The sequence below is a fragment of the Euprymna scolopes genome, chromosome 22, assembly GCF_053919585.1.
Source record: "Euprymna scolopes isolate OS-2025 chromosome 22, ASM5391958v1, whole genome shotgun sequence".
In the NCBI taxonomy this organism is placed as follows: Eukaryota; Metazoa; Mollusca; class Cephalopoda; order Sepiida; family Sepiolidae; genus Euprymna; species Euprymna scolopes.
In genome coordinates this window covers 78,582,064-78,603,857 of record NC_136503.1, presented here as the reverse complement: position 1 = coordinate 78,603,857, position 21,794 = coordinate 78,582,064, and the positions used below count along the sequence as shown (strand labels likewise).

The 21,794-nt window shown below is 33.0% G+C and overlaps 1 protein-coding gene across 3 annotated transcripts in view; it reads left to right on the top strand.

Moving 5' to 3' along the window:
- The window catches only part of LOC145243476 (ABC transporter G family member 20-like), a 120,060-nt gene that overhangs the window by 68,284 nt on the left and 29,982 nt on the right, over positions 1-21,794 (top strand). For all 3 annotated transcript variants that reach the window (XM_080106414.1, XM_080106415.1, XM_080106413.1), the window contains exons 14-16: positions 5,683-5,798; positions 8,957-9,030; positions 17,103-17,191. In XM_080106414.1, coding sequence (XP_079962540.1) covers positions 5,683-5,798; positions 8,957-9,030; positions 17,103-17,191 — 279 coding nt within the window. The remainder of the gene's footprint in view (positions 1-5,682; positions 5,799-8,956; positions 9,031-17,102; positions 17,192-21,794) is intronic.

Genomic DNA, 21,794 nt, shown 5'->3' with positions numbered 1-21,794 from the left:
CTCAGATAAAGAGTCGTTGGCCATTGCTATTGGTGGCAGAGAAGGTTTCTTGTAATTATTGAAGGAAACCAGTTTAGTCTTACCATTATTGAATGTGACCATCCATTTTTGTCCCCATTCTACTACAGATTGGAGGTCATCCTCTAGTGTTTTTGCCATTTCTTTAGATATGTGTTCATTTGTTTTTCTGTCATGCCTGTTATAGAGCGTGGTGTCATCAGCAAATATACCCATTTCAGAGGCAATTTTGTCGGGGAGGTCATTAATGAATATTAGGAACAATAGAGGTCCAAGGATAGACCCCTGAGGCACTCCTTGGTTTTCTTTTTTTGTTGCAGACCATCTACTAGTTGGCCAGTGTGTACAAGTTTCAAGAGCGATAGGAGCCTTCTATCATGTCTGAAAGTGACACAATGTTCAACGAGCGAGATCAGAGATGCATTGCTGTACAACTCATGCTCTCTATCGAGCCAAGTTATTACAACAGGACCATTGCCAGCACCCTCAAAATGCATTGCTGGATTGCCATGAATAACAGGAACATGCTCAGGGGGATGAAAACAAAGTTCTCGGCCATGACTATGGTCTTTGGTGTGATTTCAAGTGAGGGCCACATCGTGCCACCTATCTTCGAAATCGGGTTAAAAGTCAACTAGAATCGAAACCGAAACTGTAGTAGTCAAAGCTGGTGACGTTACCACCATACCAACGTGACATGCATATAAGCCAATTAAAAATTATAAATTAAAAATAAACTATGGTGAATATACAAAATGTTTAACGATTTTGTCAATTTTGACCCATTTTTGACCCTTTAAAAACAATTTTAACCCATAAAAGAACAGCCCATAAAAAACCCAATCATGTGAGGCTCCTAGCGCCGCTCTACGACTTTTACTTTTAGAGGAGATAGAGTTTGAAAAGACAGACAGACAAACCGACAGACAGACAGTTTATATATTAGATTTCCCTTGACTTTCATCACTAGTCACCGAATATAATAAACTCAATGTTATGGAGCACACAGAACAAAGAGAAAATACACCCAACTACAATATACTTTTTAGTTACATATTGACAAATTATTGTCGTCATCATCATCGTTATTGGCAGCAGCTGCAACATCATCATTCTAAGTAAAGATAATTTTTGCAATGTTCATTATAACAGATATTATGCAAAAAATCTGTCCTTTACAATGAACCCCACATAATGCTGTGCAGATGTTCAGTGATGCCACGGTGATGCTCAGGCCAACTCCTTGATTCTGTGCCCCACACAGCCTCAAGCATAAGTCCTAGTACTGAGAACTATCATATGAAAGGTTGAATTTCATTGGATGCCTCCTTCCTAATTTGGTTATCTCATCCAATCTCCTACACCTCACTGATCACATGACAAGTTTTATCTGCAGCGAAAGTTGGCAAAACACCCAATAAGAAACCATTAACCAACTTGTAAACGCACGCATTAACACTATCCTCTATTTATTATTATTATTTAAAAAAATTTTTTTTTTACATAGGCATAACAACTTATGAAGGCCAGAGACCACTTGAGGATAAGGGGTAAGAGTGTACAGTAGTCATTTGGACAATATAGTAATCGTTAATAATGGAAATTCGGTAAATGTGTTAACTTAAGTTGAACGGCTCATCAAGAACTCGTTTATGTTAGCCTTGAAGACAACCATATTGTAGTCAGCTGGAAAGCAGGAAAACGGAAGACAGTTCCACGGGCGTGCAGTTCTAAGAAAGAAGCTTTGTTCATGGAATCTACGTTTAGGTTTATGCACAGATAAAGAGTAGGGGGAATTATTGATAGTGCTATCAGCTAAACGAGTGTTTCTTGTGAAAGTTTGGCGATGGGGGACCATAGATTGAAGCTCAGTCGAGCACTTGCCGTGAAAATAACGATAAAGCAGAGACAAACTCGCAACATCTCTTCTGTGAGTTGTCTCCGTAACATTAAATGTAACGGTCCATTATCAATACTCCACAAGACAAGAGAAATTCTTGTCCTGGAATCCAGAAGACAAAGACACCATAAGAAATCTATACTTATAAATATTTGAATGGTCAATTGGAGAGAGGAAAATTATGTTCCTAACTTCTTTATTATCTCAGTGTTTGAGAGGTAAAGAAGAACTTTACTGGAATATTTGAATATCTATGTATCTCATATTCAAGTGTTAGCTCCCTGATGGGGGCGGGAGGGAGGCTTGATTCTGAAGTAAAATGAAACAAAAACGAAACAATGTTGCCAAAAACGCCTTCTGTGCAGAATATAATCTCGATGCCCATAGCAATTAACTTGAAACTCTCTCAATTACTGCCAACCTCGACCTATGATGTTAATCAAGTCGTGTAAAGAATAAGAGAAAGAACGTTTCACATTTTGTTATACATTGACCAGGTAGATATCATAGTGTGTAATTTAGTTAGTGGAAAATAAAAGAGAAGGTGTTCGGACGTGTAATGACTACTTAATGATTTAAATCTATCTCTTTTGATTTAGATCACTGTTGGGTAGTGAACAAGTACATCTCCGAGTATGTAGTTTAGTTAGTTGAGAAAAAAAAATGCAATGGAAACTACTAAGAGGTCAGCCGCGTAATGACATGAACTGATAAGATGTAACTAATTAGTAATTTCGATCACTCTTTCCCTTCCCTACTGGTATGTGATTTGGAATGTAATAAATGCCCTACTGCTTTCCATTATTTTTTTCTCAAGTTAATCTTTCACATAATTTTAGATATTGAATGGGTAGATCACTTAGTATATGATTTAATTTATTGACAATATATAAAATGGAAACTGCTGAGAATTAGCTGAGGTCAACTTGGTGATTCTGAGTTGAAAATTGTTTAGGTTATGAGAATGTACCAAAATCATATATGAAATCCCATGGCTCAAAGAGAGTGGGTAATAGAAAACAGAATCTGTTTGAAAGCACACAAACATTTCAACATATAATGACATGGGCTGATAAGATACAACTAATGACTGTCCTTCATCAGTTTTGCATTGCATCAGATTCTTTTGAAGAAGCTTTAATTACAGGATGTTATTCAGTCTGGGAGAATAATAGTAGAGATGCAATGATCAACAAAGGAATGAAGAACTTGAATATTTCTCTAATGATTATGGCAACTTGATTGGCACAAGCTCAAGAACGCAACACTTTTACTTTTTTTTTTTTTTTTCAAGTTGTTATCTTATTAATAACTAGCGAGGGGTACCCGGCGTTGCCCGGGTGTTTTTCGGGGTATGTGAAGTGTTAAAAAAAACAAACAGGTGCGCGTTTTTGATTGACGTGACGACGATAGGTATTCAGCAGTTACGATTTTGTGTGGGACAGTTTTGAATAAATGGGTTTGTTTGTGTTTAAAAACCCGCTCCCTGTTTATTAGGAGGAGCGAAATGAAAACTACAGTCTGATATGACGAAGTCGACATTGAATAAACTGGCTTTCGGCCTGTGATTAGAGTCGAGTTTCGCTTTTTTTTATACCGAAAACCAAATGTAACACGTGCCGATGCGGGAAATGTGGAATAATTAACGTTTGAAAGTCAATAAAATTAAATAGACAGGCGAGCTCCGTGGGTAATTCTGAGATATTACAATTTATAGATGATATAAAAAGTTTTAAGAAGTTGGGAAGCGAGCAAGCGCTTCTCTGAAAGAAGCCTTTCGTGGACATCGAGGAAAAGCGAACATACATACACACATACATTTTCGCTTTTATATATATAGAAGGATATTTAGGAGTGATGTGAATGTCTGGAAGAGTACGAATCAAGTCCCCCACGGAAATAAGCATGACTAAGAACTGTGTATATAAGATCCCAGGTAAATGTGAGAAACTATACAGAGGTGAAACATGTCGAGCATTAAAAGTAAAGTTAGAAGAACATTGAAAAGCTGTAATACGTGGAGAGATTGAAATATCGGGTATGACTGGCCACAAATAGAGAGAAAAGGGAAACCATCTACCTTTATAGGACAAAATAAAAATTCTAGACAGAGAAGAACGGTGGAAAGTGAGACGATTCAAAGATGCAATGCGTATCAACTACTAAACAAACGTTGAAGCATTATAGTGTAGAAAATAATAGGAATAATTATAATATACTGGGAGTCTGTATACCATGGGGGGTGTAAATCGTGTATATGAGTTTCTATTATTGTCTAGTGATGTGATTGTATGCAAGTAATTATACGTGTGATCGTCTATCTAAAGTTCGTTGCATATGTACATTGAAATACGATTCATGATGGAACAATAATATAACATAAATACCTTCACAATTCAAAGGACAAATAACATTTATTTGGGGTGTCAACATCTGGCCAATCGAGAAACACATCTGGTCCATCTTGGATCTTGTCTTCACGAAAAACCTACAATGAAAATTATCCCCAAGAACGACAGAACCTTGGGTTTTATTTTGTGCAACTTTATTCTGGATGTTCCCCCCTTGGAAAAGCTGCAATGCTGGGCCATCATTTCTTACATTTGATAGGCGTTGGATTCCTCATTCCCTCAGGTGCTTCAAGCAACTACGACTAGTCGGCTCCTCAACTCTAACTCCTCTCTCCGACGACTCAACTCTAACTAATTTCCCCGTATCTCAAAAAGACTATCTTCCCCTCTAAATGACGTCATTAGTATATGTCACTAATCACCTGATGTTTTTACATGTCATCATTTCTAAGTTGTCAACTAAATTGTTATGATAACATTTTTAAGTTAACATTCCTAATTTGATGTAAATAAATATTTATTATAAATATTTGTTATTATTCTAAAACATATTTTAGTTGCCAAAACATTTTGGCTTGACTAATCATAATAATCGTCAACCAGCACATTTTTCGGTGTTACCCGATCAATCTCCAACATAACCAGCAGAGTTTTATCACTGTCGACCTGTTAAGTGTTGAGACATTATGTTGAACAAAGATAGCGGCAGTAAATCAAATCGGCGAAGAATCAATGCAGTCCCGATTTTGAGTGTTAAGTAATTCCTAGTAACAAAGATGGTGGTGAAGAATCAATGCAGTCCCGATCTTGAGTGTTAAGTAATTCCTAGTAACAAAGATGGCGGCAAAGAATCAATGCAGTTCCGATCTCGAATCAGAGGGCAACGCTGAACTGAGCTTAATCCAAAATTCGACATTTTTTATAGTAACATTTAAGCTTCTGATTGGTTGATTGTTATAATAGCGATCGTCAAAATCATTTGTGTCATACCCTCATTATAGTCAAAAACATTTTAACAGGATCAGGCATGTGTACGCAATGTGGTAATATATAGAAGTTAAACTTGGCTAGTGAGGGTTGAACATGCATTGCATGGAGAGAAATGATATCAGATTGATATTATAGATGTGTTAGTTCTGATGACCTCAGAGTAAAATTAAAATTGGACAGTATTTGGAGATGTGTGTAAGATATGGGACTTCTGTGGTATAGCCACGTTGAAAGAATGGATGAGAGTTCGTAGATGTAGAACAGTTGAGTTAGTAGGATTCGTTCATAGAGGAAGGCGTGAAGGAAAATGTGGAAGGAAATGATGAAAATGGATCTGAGGTTAATTTGGAAGTCAATTTCTTAATGCTGTTTACTATTTGTCTTTCTCTCTACACACCCTTGTATTTCTGATTTTATCTGCAGATGAACAAGTAGCCCTAATCATCCAGGAGAAAGTAATCCAAGGATTTCAAAATTTTGCTTTCTCTCTGTTGGAACAGATTGGAATGAACCCTTCTCTTGCGGATATTCCAGTTAAGGTAAAGTAAATTTATATTGTTACGTTCATGTGGTAACAAATAAAAATATGAACGATACGAAATATAATTTATATTGTTACGTTCATGTGGTAACAAATAAAAATATGAACGATACGAAATATAATTTATATTGTTACGTTCATGTGGTAGCAAATAAAAATATGAACGATACGAAATATAATTTATATTGTTACGTTCATGTGGTAACAAATAAAAATATGAACGATACGAAATATAATTTATATTGTTACGTTCATGTGGTAACAAATAAAAATATGAACGATACGAAATATAATTTATATTGTTACGTTCATGTGGTAGCAAATAAAAATATGAACGATACGAAATATAATTTATATTGTTACGTTCATGTGGTAACAAATAAAAATATGAACGATACGAAATATAATTTATATTGTTACGTTCATGTGGTAACAAATAAAAATATGAACGATACGAAATATAATTTATATTGTTACGTTCATGTGGTAACAAATAAAAATATGAACGATACGAAATATGATTTTAGGAAACTTTCCTTTATTTACAACAATAACAAAACAAACGAAAAAGGTTTGAACACAAAAGCCTAAGGATACAGTTTTTTAAAACTACTTCTATCAAAGCTAAAAACAATGAAAACTTGGAGCAATACGCGTAGGTGTGTCAGAAATTTCGTGAAAAATAGTGAATAATTCCACCCCGTCTTTCCAAGCTTATAACTCCTCGAAAAATGTAATTCAAGCCCTAATTTCTTTTTCGATTAAAGGAGCAAGGACCAAGGTTTCATTAAAAATCAAAAAAACAAAAAAAACGTGTGTTTTTTTTTTTAAAAGATTTTAAACTTCGGACTTTACAGGTAAATTTCTAAAAGACACTACATTTTTATTTTAAATTTGAATATATTATTTATTGACCTTTTCTCTTCAATTTGTGATATATAAAACTTTGGTGAGCAAATTAATTATTTACTTTTTAATAGACACTTGAAAATCGGGGGGGGGGGGGCGCGTGAATTAAAAAAAAAACGTTTGTCTAAAATATTATATTCGGTTTATTGGAAAGAGCATAAAATTTCACATTGACCCTGAAAATATCATAAAAATAGAATCAATAGAAAAATTTTGATAGATTTTTAAAGTTAAAAAATTGAAAAATATTGAATTCGTAAAATTCATTACTGTTTTAAAAAAAAATATTTCTATTACTTTTAAAACAACTTTAATAGTTTATTTTGGAAGTATAATCCATAAAGAAAATAAACAACCCTCTTTAAAAGAGAAATTACGAGTTTTTTTATATTTTATTCGCAGTTTCGTGTTAGGGGTGTCAAAAATTCCTACAAAAATTCTGATACACCTACAACACGGGTCAAAAAGAGAAGTTTACGAGGGAGAAAGACAGGTAGTCAATATTAGGAATAGCCAGCAGACAAAACTTACTCTATTACTAAAGAAATTCACTGACATTAATTTTTCTCTTTTTTTTCCGTTTTTCTTTTAAATGTTTGATTAATGAGAAAATTTCAAAACTTCTATTTACCATTGGTACAGTAGGCTTTTCTGCAGACTTTCCATGGGTTGAGGTGATGTATTTTCTTTTTTTTTTTGTTTGTTTTTGATTCTTTCGGCTGGACTTATCCATGAATTATGGACCGGAGTTACCTTAACGGGTTTGAGCTGATAACTGATCTGCTGCCCTTCCCACAACCCATTTTAGATTATTGTAGAACCCTCTGGGACTTTCTAGATCATTCTAGGACTTTCTAGGACTTTCTAGATAATCCTATAACTTTCTAGATCCTTCTAGAATTTCGATGAATATATTCAGGCTTTTAAGCTATTTTTAACTGTTTTATTGACTTTTTTTTATATATAGAAATGCTCCCTCGTAACAATTATAAACAGCCTAATTTTTAAAACACTCTATTAGATGTCTTACTTACTCTCTTTATATTACGTCGTTATTTTCACAACGTTTCGGCTGATGTAACCTCCAATTTTCTTCAGATGCATCTTTTAGAACTGAAAAATCTTTATATTGAACTCGAACATCTCTATAAACCTGCAGAACTTCTATTCTAGCAGTAGTAACTACAGTAATAGCAGCAGAGAAATGTTAAATTATCAATTGTTAACTATTCTACACTTTCCCCAAATGGATTGCTAACTATTCAACTAACAATTTGACACACTCCTATAAAAGTTCACTGCTCCAAATTCCATACACTCCTGTCAAAGCTCATTTTTCGAATATTCAACACACCGCTGTAAAAACCTACTGCTTCAAATTCAGTTTAATCTCTGAAAAACAGGCTTTTTATTCAACCCAGCAGCATCTCATCAGCATATGAGGTGACGAAAAATCTTGTTACTTCACAAGATCGTCAGCAGGTAAATAGAAGCAGTAGCCATATTTATCTTTATTCTTTTTGTCTGCCGCATGACACTACATGCTGCACAAAATCAGGTTTATACTAATTTTTAAAGCATTCAATCATATTTAATTGGTTGAAATACTTAATACTGATTAGTCAATTCTATCAAAATACTCAATCTCGAGTGGTTGCCTTGATCAGACTTTAACCAATTGGAAAGAGTTTGCTCTGAGAGCTGAACACCCACTAGCAATTACTAAGTGATTAGTAAAACACAGCTGTGAGTGAGAGGCTCAATTTGTCAAGCAAACTTATGTCAGTCAGAATACACAAACTTATTGCAAGCAAACGAAATTCAGCCATGAACGTTTGGTTACTGGCAACTGGGTAAACAACACAAGTCATAATTATGGACTTCTAAAATATAGCAACAGCAGAGACACAGTTTCATGAACTCACTCATAAGTCCACACACATATGGACAAAAATAAAATCTTCTTTAAACTCTTTTCCTCTTAGTTATTTATTTTTGGTTGCTTCATCAAGACATGAATAAAGTCGATATAGTTGTGTATTAATAGACTGTTTTATTGTCTTTGATAATGCTCTTATCCTTTAACAAGCCTGGATGCCCAGCGTTGCCCAGGTATTTGGAGGTGTGTGTTGACCAGAAAAAAAAGTGGTAGTAGGTTGTCAGGCTCGGACCTGTGACGTGAAAGCAGATGAGAAAGTGAAAAAAAACCCTGATGTCTTAAGATTTGTATATTTTTATGTTTTGTAGATTGTGCAACCACCCGTGTATGGAGAGAAGAATCCCAGTTTTACCAATTTCATGGCACCTGGAATTGTACTCAGGTGAAATTCTAGAAATAACTTTTGCCGTTTTTACTCTCATTCTTTGCCTCTCTCACCCCCCTCTCTTACTCACGTTTGCTTTTGTTCACAAATATATCAATGTAAAAAAAAGCTTAGCAACATGTGGCAACAATATGTGACACTAGGTATGTAAAAAGCTACGCAATATGTGACACTAGGTATGTAAAAAGCTAAGCAATATGTGACACTTTGTATGTAAAAAAAACAAAGCCATATGTAACACTAGGTATGTAAAAAAACAAAGCAGTACATGACACCAGGTATATAAAAAAATAGCTAAGCAGTATATGACCCTAGGTAGGTAAAAAAGCAAAGCAATATGTGACACTAGCTATGTTAAAAAAGTGAAGCAATATGTGACACTAGTTACGTAAAAAAAGCACATCAATATGTGACACTAGATATGTAAAAAGAGCAAAGCAATATGTGACACTAGGTATGTAAAAAAGTTAAGCCATATGTGACATTAGGTATGTAACAAAACAGCCAAAGCAATATGTGACACAAGGTAGTTTAAAAAGAAGCTAAGCAATATGTGATGCTTCGTATGTGAAAAAACCAAGCAATATGTGACACTAGGTATGTAACAAAAAGCTAAGTAATATATGAGATTAGGTATGTAAAAACAAAGAAAAGCAATATGTGACACTAGGTATGTAAAAAAGAAGCTAAGCAATATGTGACACTACGTATGTAAAAAAGCTAAGCAATATGTGACATTAGGGATGTAAAAAAGCTAAGCAATATGTGGCACTAGGTATATAAAAAAAGCGATATGTGACTAGAAATAAAAAAAAGCTAAGTGATATATGACACTAGATATGTATAAAAAAGGCTAAACAACATGTGATATTAGGAATGTAAAAATCTTAGCAATATGTGACACTAGTTATGTAAAAAATGCAAAGCAATATGTGACACTAGTTATGTAACTGAAGCTGAGCAACATGTGACACTAGTTATATAAAAAACCTAAGCAATATGTGACATTAGGCATGTAAAAAGAGCTAAGCAATATGTGACACTACGTATGTAAAAAAAAACTCACCAATGTGACACTGAGTATGTAAAAAACCTAATGCAATATGTGATACTAGGAATGTAAGAAAAGCTAAGCCATATGTGACATTAGGTATGTAAAAATAAATTAGCAATATGTGACACCAAGTATGTAAAAAACACCATAGCAATATGTGACACCAAGTGTGTAAAAAACACCATAGCAATATGTGACACTCTGTATCTAAAAAAAGCTAAACAACATGTTACACTAAGTATGTAAAAAAAGATAAGCAATATGTGACACTAGGTATGTCAAAAAGCTAAGCAATATGTAACACTAGGTATGTAAAAAACAGCTATAGCAATATGTGACACTAGGTATGTAAAAACAGCCAAAGCAATATATGACACTAGGTAATTCAAAACGAAGCTAAGTAATATGTTACGCTATGTATGTAAAAAAAGCTAAGCGAAATATGACACTAGATATGTATAAAGATAGAAATGCAATATGTGACACTAGGTATGTCAAAAAACTAAGCAATATATGAGACTAGGTGTGTATAAAATAAGCAATATGTGACATTACGTATGTAAAAACAAAGTTCAGCAATATGTGACACTATGTATCTTAAAAAAGAAGCTAAGCAATATGTGACATTACATATATAAAAAAAAGCATAGCAATATGTGACACTAGGTATGTAAAAAAAGCTAAGCAATATGTAACACTAGGCACATAAAAAACAAAGCAATATGTGACACTGGGTATCTAAAAAAAACGCAAAGCAATATGTGACACTAGGTATGTAAAAAGAGCAAAGCAATATGTGACATTACGCATATAAAAAAAAGCCTAAGCAATATGTGACATTTGGAATTAAAAAACTTAGAAATAGCTGACACTAGGTATGTAAAAAAAACAAAGCATTATGTGACACTGGGTATGTAAAAACAGCTAAGCAATATGTCACAGTAGGTATGTAAAAGAAAACATCAGCAATATGTGACACTAGGTATGTAAAAATAACCTATGCAACATGTGACAAAAGTTGTGTAAAAAAAGAATCTAAGCAATATGTGACGCTATATATGTAAATAAGGAAGGTAATCAATATGTGACACTAAATATGTCAAAATAGCAAAGCAATATGTGACACTAGTTATGCAAAAAGAGCTAAACAATATGTGACACTAGGTATGTAAAAAAGCTAAGCAATATGTGATACTTGGTATGTAAAAAAAGCAAAGGTATATGTGACACTAAGTATGTAAAAAGAGCAAAGCAATATGTATACACTAAGTATGTAAATAAGCTTAGCAATATGTGACACTATGTATGTTTAGAACAGCTAAGCATTATGTGACACTAGGTATGTAAAAAAGCTACGCAATATGTGTCACAAGGTATGTAAAAAAAGCAAAGCAAAATGTGACACTAAATATGTAAAAGGAGCAAAGAAATATGTGACACTCGGTATGTAAAAAAGCGAAGCAACATGTGACACTAGGTAAGTAAAAAAGATAAGCAATATGTGACACTATGTATGTAAGAAAAGCAAAGCAATATGTGACACTAGGTATTTAGAAAAGCTAAACAATATGTGACACTATGTATGTAGAAAGAGCTAAGCATTATGTGACACTAGGTATGTGTACTTGTTTTTATATAAAAATTAAATGATTTCTTTGCAAATTTTTGAGATGAGGATTGATAATATGTATTATTTGTATTATTCGGACTACTGTTCTCATCGTGCTGTAATTATTTCTAAACTTAATTCATGGCGGTTTGAACTTTCAACCTCCAGAAGAGTTTCACTTTGATCGAATTTCACGTAGTACTTTATCCGTTACGCCATAGTTCCTTTTTATATAATTTTTTTGTTTTACTCGTTTTCACCCTAAACAAAGCATATTGCCATTTAGAACATAAGAGGCTACTATTTGAGATCGTATCTAACAAGGGACTGTGAGCAGTTGAGCAGCGAGATGTCTGTTCACATTACATTTAAACTTAATACAGTCACGGAAGCAAGAAACAGGGGAGGAAATTCCAAAGTCTATAAAGCGAAACTCTTCTGGAGGTTGAAAGTTCAATCTTCAGTGCAGGCGATGCTAAGAATACAACAGCGAATTACTCAACGCAAACTGCCCAGAAAGTAAAGATATGATTTAAACTATTAATTTTTGATAATTAATTAATAAAAACAACGATTAACATGGACATGTGACACAACGGATAAAGGTGTTACGTACAATCAGTTCTAAGGGATAATTCTCGTTACAGACAGTAATAGAATAAAATTGAAAAAAATTACTTAAGATTTTTACCTGGTCATGGCTGACGGAATGAGAACATGCTACCCTGTGAATTAAATAATAAGTTCCATTAAAATTCTGTGCAAATTCCCGAGTTTGATAAAATGATTTCCGAGTTCAACAAAATACACTTGAAGAAGGTTGGAGGTGACACCGTCTGAAACGTTGTGAAACTAACATTTAAATTGGAAGTAGTAGTCCTAAAAATCGAAATTTCTACAACTGTTAACATTTTTGTTAGGCTTACAAGAACCCATACTTTCTGTTTATCTTTTTAGAACAACTAACAGGGAGAACTGACGTTGCCCGGGATGAAATAATGATAACGAATGTTTCACACTCCCATATTTTTATTGTCATCGAAATCAATGAAATCACCATTATTCAATCAGATTGATCTATTGCTTGCTCTAGTTGGGGACCCATCGCGATGCACCAGGAAGAAGCTTCAAATGCCTCCCACAGTGACGTAGTCCACAATACATTGTAGTCTACGTAGCACTGTAGAGAACCTACTGTTGATTTTATAAAATTATATTTTATATATAGCAGCTTAAATCAAAATTTAAAATGCAAAATTCCAGTATCATGGCTCAGTTGTGCTCTCGACAGAAAGATTCATTTCGAACGCGCCTCTACCATATCAAAGAACCTACTGTTGATTTTATATGCTTGGCCTTTCTGCGTGTCCGGTGATAATAACTTGAATGTAAGTTTAAAATAAAAAAGTCAAGTATCATGATTCAATTGTGCTTTAAACAGAAACATTCATTTCGAACACGTCTCTGCCATATCAAAGAATTTACTGTTGATTTTATATGTTAGGCTTTTCTGCCTGTGTAGTAATAAAACTTCACAAATGCACTTGTGATGTTAGGCTGTATAAGGTGTTAACTTTGGTCCAAATCGCATGATCCTTCTTTTATCAGATGTTTTCAATCATCGATTCTTGATACTTATCGAGGGCATTCCAAAACAAAACCTATCTAAGAACACTGCTATATATATATATATATATATATATATATATATATATATATATATATATATATATATTAGTGTTGGGACAATTAATTGGAATCGGAAAAATCGAAATATTTGATGGTATCTAAAACGGTATCGGAATCGGAAAAAATTGTACCGATTTTCCGATGCCAAAACGATTCTTATAATTGTCTTTTTATTTGATTTTGTTTAAAGCTAAATCTTCCATTGCTAGTAATAATGATAAAATGATGAATATTTTTTATTCAAAACTATCAGTGAAGCTAAAATCGATAGATCGTACCCCAGGAGTATATTTTTACATTTGGGAAAATATTTGCAAATTTAACACGTGTAATCAGAGAAAAAATACAATTTTATAGTTAAATATTTAGAGATTTATAAAGAATCGGTAACTGTATCGAAATCGGGAATTTAGTATGGAATCGGTGATTGTATCGGAATTGGAAAAAATATTGGAATTGTCTCATCAGTAATATGTGTGTGTGTGTGTGTGTGTGTGTGTGTGTGAGTTCGTTCCCTATGGACTGGGCCGATTTTTTTTTTAATTTCACAGAAATGTACTTCATACGCACACATACACATACATACACACACACACACACACGCACACAAAGTTTCTCTCACATAATAAAAATGATATATTTTCATTACTGACATGCAATTTTATACTTCCATAATATTTACGATTCAGTTAATTAAAATAACATTTGCTAGTGTGCTTTTGCATTTTTCTTTTCAATCTTTACACATTTCTTTCTTTTTTTTTTAAGACTTGTTGACGTCATGTTTATGCTGATGATGCTGTTATTGTCATTTTCATTAAATCATCTACGATACTACTACTACTACTACTACTACTACTACTCATGCGATTTAATTTTCACTTTTGCATAACTCATCCTAAAGATTAAAGCTTAATAATCTTCTGCTTTTTCATGAGCAATTCTGGTGTGAAAGAAGTTCATACTCTAGCACAGTGCTTTTCAACTTTTTTTTTTGCCAGAGCAGAACCCCATGGGAACATGACACTCGTTTATGGAAACCCTATGCAATAATTTAGTTCATCTTCAAAACCTAACAGTTTGCAAGGCAAATTAATTCTTCAAATTTAGTGCTTTAAATTATTTAAAATTTAGCATATTTATTTTTAAATATGCATATAAAAATAAATTTTTTTTTTTCAAAATTGACTTTAACATTTTGTTTATTTGTCCCTTGTTCTAATTTAGAAGTTGTGGAACCCCTGGACTCTACTGACGGAACCCTAAGGTTCCACGGAACCCTTGTTGGAAAGCACCGATCTAGCAGAAGACTTGAATGGCCATGTTGGGAAAAATCTTTGGTGGCTCTAAGGGTGTTCATAGAAGAAATGGATATAATGATAGTGCTACGTTTACACACGTAGACCCAACACGTTGTAGCAGACTACGTTGCAAAGATCATAGGACAAGTAATAACTCGACTCCCTTTATATTTCTTTTTTTTTTTTTTTTTTTACACAGTGATCACCACTTATCAAGGCCCGGAAACCACTCAGGGATAAGGGTTATTGCAAGTACATTACGTTAGTGTGGAGATTTGATGAAGTGTTTAATTAAGGGGGCGGTTCATTAGGAATTTGTTAACATTGGACTTGAAGACATCCAAGTTGTAGTCCGGAGGGAAGCAGGCAGACGGAACAGAGTTCCACAGGCGTGCAGTTCTAAGAAAGAAGCTTTGTTCATGGAATCCGCGTTTTGATTTAGGCACAGATATAGAGTGGGGGAAATTTTTCACAGTGGATTCAGCTAGACGGGTGTTTTTCGTGAAAGATTGGCGAGGGGGGACCAGAGATTGGAGTTCAGACGAGCACCCGCCATGGAAATAACGATAAAACAAGGATAGGCTCGCAACGTCTCTTCTGTGGGAGAGAGGTTGCAGGGCAGAGAAAAGGGCATCCCCCACTAAGCCACGAAGTCTATTTTGTACTCTGTCAAGGCAGGATAGGCTGTTTTTAGCAGCTCCTGCCCAGATATGGCAACAGTATTCCATCCTTGGACGTACTTGGCTTTTATATAGATAGAGAATTGCATCAGTAGTGAGATATCTTCTGGAGCGGTAGAAGGATCCCACCATCTTTCCAGCGAAAGAAAAAAAAAATTACCGATTCCATACTAAATTTAACAACAAAATTTATTTCCGGATACTTGCCCAAATAAAACGTGATTCCGAACGTACTCGTCTTCTCTGACATCTGTTCTCTCGAACGTTGTTTCAAACGTCATCCATGTCTCTAACGTGATTGTCTTCTGTAATGTGCCCTCTCTCTCTTTTTTATAGTCTTTTTCCTCGTCCACAGCTCAGCATTTGCATATGCATGTCTGTTACAATAGGAATATAGAAGAAGAACGAATCTTAGAAGTTGTTTTTTTTCCATAGACATGTTGCTTGTAAGGCACTTCTGCATTACACTGACAACACCATTGTTAGGGGTGTGATAACTCTAATTTATTCTTGGTCAAATAACACGGCAAATAAATAACAAACACGATTTTTTCTTTCCAAATACAAAAATATTTGTAAAACAAAACATTTATTGTATAAAAATGTATCAATATATAATTGTAAACACATTTATTGAAAAGTTTGCGTAAGAAAATATAATTTTAATAAAACAATTTTTGGGTTTGTATTACACATAGATTCGAAAAAGTTGTCAAAAAACAAATATATAACAAATAAATGTTATCAAAGGCAAGATCAGTTACTTTTCTACCAAACTGGATAATTTTTTAGTGTTTTTATTCAATGTGATATGTTTATTCAGCTCGAAAAACATACAGTGTTTACCGATGTATTGAAAAATTCAAAATGGCACCCGGTTCTCTCTTTAACACGGTAAGTTTGGGAAAAGGTGTTATAAATAAAAAACTAAACAAAATACTGTTAGAAACTCGCTCAATATATGTTACCGTGACATAGTTTGACATATATTCGGTGGGTTTTTAATAGTATTTTGTCTAGTTTATTATTTATAACACCTTTTCCCAAACTTACCGTGTTAAAGAGAGAGTCGGACGCCATTTTTAATTTTCCAATACATCGGTAAACACTGTATGTTTTTCGAGCTGAATAAACATGTTACATTGAATAAAACAAAAAAAATATATATCCAGTTTGGTAGAAAAGTAACTTATCTTGCATTTGATAACATTTATTTGTTATATATTTGTTTTTTGACAACTTTTTCGAATCTATGTGTACAGTAATGCAAACCCCAATTTTTGAATTAAAGCAACATTGGATTTTTTTCCCTGAAATATTTTTGGAAAGTAAAATACAGTTGAATTTTTTTCAAACAATTTAATAATTTAAATGAAACATATTTCGAATGAAAGCAACATTGGATTCTTTTTTCCAAAACATTATTTTGAATTAAAGTAAAAGTGTCACTGTAAGAAAATATAGTTTTAATTTTTTTAAAGGATCAACAATATATTATAGTTTTAAATTTTAAATTGATAAACAATTTGAATGGAGAGAAGCGCCACCTGGTGACAGTTCAGTGAAACGAACCATAAAATGGCGCCGTCTGTGTAATGCAGAATTGCCGATTGTAAATACTGTTATTTAAAAAATTGGAATTGTTTCATATTTCATATGAAATTCCATATTTCTCAAAGACTCAAGTAAACAAAAAAGAAAAGAACTCATTCAAATGTTGTCATCTTCTTTTGTAGCATAACATTCTTCATGGCGACCGGCTTGACCACATTATCATTTGTGCTGGAACGAAAAGAAGGACTTCTCGAACGAGGATTTGTGGCAGGTGAATATGTCTATTCTTCTTTTTTTTCAATGCCAATCATGTTTCGAACAACAGAATCTCACTCTCTTATTCTCATATATATATATATATATATATATATATATATATATATATATATATATATATATATATATATAATGGAAAATAATACGCCAAGCCAGTAGATCTAGGAATTTAGATGACTTGTGTATATTGTGTCTGAATGAGAAATTCGCTATCATAAACTTTAAAGAACTCCTAAATCTATTAAACTGCATAAATGAAATAACAAACATATGCATATACAAAATAAATTTTACTTTAGAATAACAGCACATTAATAAATAAATAAATATATATGATGTATATAATAATAATAATAATAATAATAATACAACTTCCGCAATAAAATAATGTAGAAACAATCCAGTTACTATTTTACTAATATATAAACTAATAATAATAATTATTAGATAAATAAACTAATATAAGCAAAAATGTAAGAAGATATATATAAAACTAAGTTACATTTTAATACAAAAAGAGAGATGGCTAATTCTATTACGTAAACCTTTACCTGATAATCATGCCATCTAGCAAATTTAATACCATGTGTGCATATAAAAACACGCATTAGTATGACGAATCCTCATGAAGATGAAACATGGACAATTCCGTGTAGCTTGATTGCAATATATAACTTACTATATATTTATATATACATATATATAATATGAAACATGGACAATTCCGTGTAGCTTGATTGCAATATATAACTTACTATATATTTATATATATATATATATATATATATATATATATATATATATATATATATATATATATATATATGTGAAGAAGGAAGAAGGTTTCCTTCAGTCTTGACAGACTATAGATACCCACGGTAAGGGTGCCTGCACGTGAAATTTTTGTGGCAAGAGTTACGTAATCTCCAACCACACTTCTCTTGAATTCTCAACATTGTTGAATACCAATGGTAAATGGAGGCTCAGAACGACTGGAAACAATGCCGAGATAAGCGGAAAAGCACATGCAGTGCCTAGAATTCCCAAATCGTCACCCACCTGGTACTAGCCAGGTTCAACATTCAAGAACCGGTGTATCAACATGATTATGCTGTATATATATACAGCATAATCATGTTGATACACCGGTTCTTGTCAGATCACTGAAGTTAAGGAATGTTCTAGGCACTGCATGTGCTTTTCCGCTTATCTCGGCATTGTTTCCAGTCGTTCTGAGCCTCCATTTACCATTGGTATTCAACAATGTCGAGAATTCAAGAGAACTCTTGCCACAAAAATTTCACGTGCAGGCACCCTTACCGTGGGTATCTATAGTCTGTCAAGACTGAAGGAAACCTTCTTCCTTCTTCACATATATATATATATATATATATATTATTTATATATATATATATATATATATATATATATATATATATATATATATATATATATAGTATGAAAATAGATCTATGGCAAGTAATCTACACAAAGGCATCAATATTTCATCCCCACAAGAAATCATCAGGCTTAATAGCCAAAAAAGCTTTTAGGGCATTTAGCTTGATGATTTCTTGTGTGGATGAAATATAGATGCCTTTACATAACTTACTTAGCATAGATATATTTTTTTATATTACTGCTACTACTATGCACTACTTATGTATTAAGCTCTGCTAAAATGAATACTAAAAATATATGCACAATATTATCTTATATTATTAAGTGTATAAAGAGGAAAATTATGAAGGCTGTGCCAAAAGTAAAGTCTCCTATTTATTTTTCAACTCGAGACTCCTATATGGTTGACTATTTAAAAAAAAACTGATTATGTATAATGATAGAAGATGTATCGAGACACAGGAATGGGTATGTTTGATCTGGCAGAACGGTGGTTCATTAAAATTGTGGGGTCTGCGTTCGCGCCTGCTCTACAAAGTATGGAAATAAAAAATTTAAAAATTAAAAAAAAAAAACGTTTACAAGTGTTTTTGATATAGATGTACATAAGAATACTTTGATAAGTATGTTTTAACTTAAATAGGGATGGTATAATAAAATTGTGGGGTCTGTGTTCGCGCCTGGCCTCTATAGAATGGAAATAGGCACAAACTTTACTAAAGACTTTTCATATCTATCTGCGTAAGTATACTTTAATAATTATGTTTCAGTTTGAAGAAACATGGTATAATAAAATTATGGGGGTGTTCGTTCGCACCTGACCTCCATAGAATGGAAATATGTCACAAATTTAACAATCTTCTTTTATATAGATCCACAGAATATTGTGATAAGTGTTTCAGTGTGAACAGGTATGGTATAATAAATTATGGGGTTTATCTATTTTATTTTTACTTTCATCATATTTTGCTTTGGTTTTGATACCCACAAATTCGAAGCTATGTCTTTACAACCCCTCCTTTTCATAACCTATCATACTTTCATAAATCAGAATCCATTTTCTGTAGGCTGTTTTTGAACCCAGTCAACGACGGGTACTTTTGCTAGTATATATATATATATATATATATATATATATATATATATATATATATATATATATATATATATATATGTATATATATATATATATATATATATATATATATATATATATATATATATATATATATATATATATATTCCAAAAAGTAAAGCCTCCTAGAAGCCATACTTATAAAAAAACTACAGCTCCTTTTTAACCGGATCTCATTAAACACCGGGACAGTATTTAATAAATAACAAGAAACTAAATAAATAAACTATAAAATAAGAGAATCGAAATTAAAAATAAAAATAATTCGCCCCTAACCATCCTGCATCCACCTTAATAACCAATAAATAAAATAAAAAAAACACAAAAAGCCCCCACATAAATACACCAAGCCTCAAAAGAAAAGAAAAAGAAACCGATAGCAACAACAATCGCTCCTGGTGATAATCGGATGCATCGATAGAAAGCACTTGAATAGAATATGGCTGAACAACAACTTTTGAGCGCCATTTTATACAACATGCCAGATGAAATAAAAAAAACAAACTGATCGGCAGATGTAAAAGATATCCAGAAAATTCGGAAAAAAGAATAACTGTTGTGTTTAATAAGACGTGCTTGAATAATTACTTGCTGTCAATATATATATATATATATACAAGAGACGAATATTGGCTGAAGAGAGCTTGATAAGGATACCTTAAACGAGCCTTATTATCAGGCTTGAAACCGACGGTACCAATGATCTGTCTCAACTAACAACTTTCTGTACACAAAATATAAGTACGGTCTTAAAATTTGGATTTTCCTTTTAATTGAGCACTCTGCTGGAATTCTTTTTCCAAAAAAAAACTAATCATATATATATATATATATATATATATATATATATATATATATATATATTAAAAAATATTTTCAAGATTACAAATTGAATAATTCTATAAACTTAAAGCAAGTACAAATATTAAAATCAATATTTATTTGACAATCCTAACTAGATGAAAAATCTCAATATTCGGGATAGATAACTCTATACCTCTGTGAACAATGGTCAGGCCACTCACCCTGTATGGGCTCGAACAGAAAGAAAGCTATGGCAATACATCAGACTCTTTATTCGAAAAAACAACGGTAGGGATGAGCAACAATGAATTCATGAATGTTTCGAGGGAGGGAGATGGATGGAGAGCTATGGCCATGAATGTCTGTACCAGGCAGAACACCACTTGATGATGATGATTCGAGATAGAATATTGATATCAATATAAACTCTGTAAATTAGAAAATACAACAGTTTAATATTCGACAAGAAAAACAAAAAGGTTTTATATTCCTTGTCGAATTAAAAGAATTTATATTGAATTCCTTATCTCTCTCTCTCTCTCTCTCTCTCTCTCTCTCTCTCTCATATATATATATATATATATGTCAACACGACGGTTCTAGGTTCAATCCTTGGCTTAGGAGAGATGCTAGTCTAGCGGCACTGATGAGTTGTGATACAACGAAACAGGACTGTATGTCGATGACTACAAATATATTTTAAGCCCCCCTCTTTGGGTAGAGCACTATCGTAAATAATCTCACCCGCTACTTAATTGGCTGAAAATGCGAAGCTCGTTGTTTGTTTGTTTATGAACTGGCGATTTGAGCACTTTAAAAGTGGTGGTGGGGGGTGTCTATTTAAATAGACATTCCGACGAGTTATTTACGGGCGTCGATTCCAGGGTCGAGTGGGAGAACTGCCGACTGTCAACACGACGGTTCTAGGTTCAATCCTTGGCTTGGGAAAGATGCTAGTCTAGCGGCACTGATGAGTTGTGATACAACGAAACAGGACTGTATGTCGATCACTAAAAAAAAAAAAAAATATATATATATATATATATATATATATATATATATAATGTTGTAGACACGTGCTAGGGGTTACAAATGAAAAAAACCACAAGTAGTGTAAAGTGTATAAAACATAATATGTATTTATCATAAAGAATACAGGAGCCACTAAAGTCGTATGAGAGGAACGTGTTCGTAGCATGCGGTTAAACATAGTATGAATGTCTCCGATCTAGTCTCTGAAATCAGTGGTATTTATAGG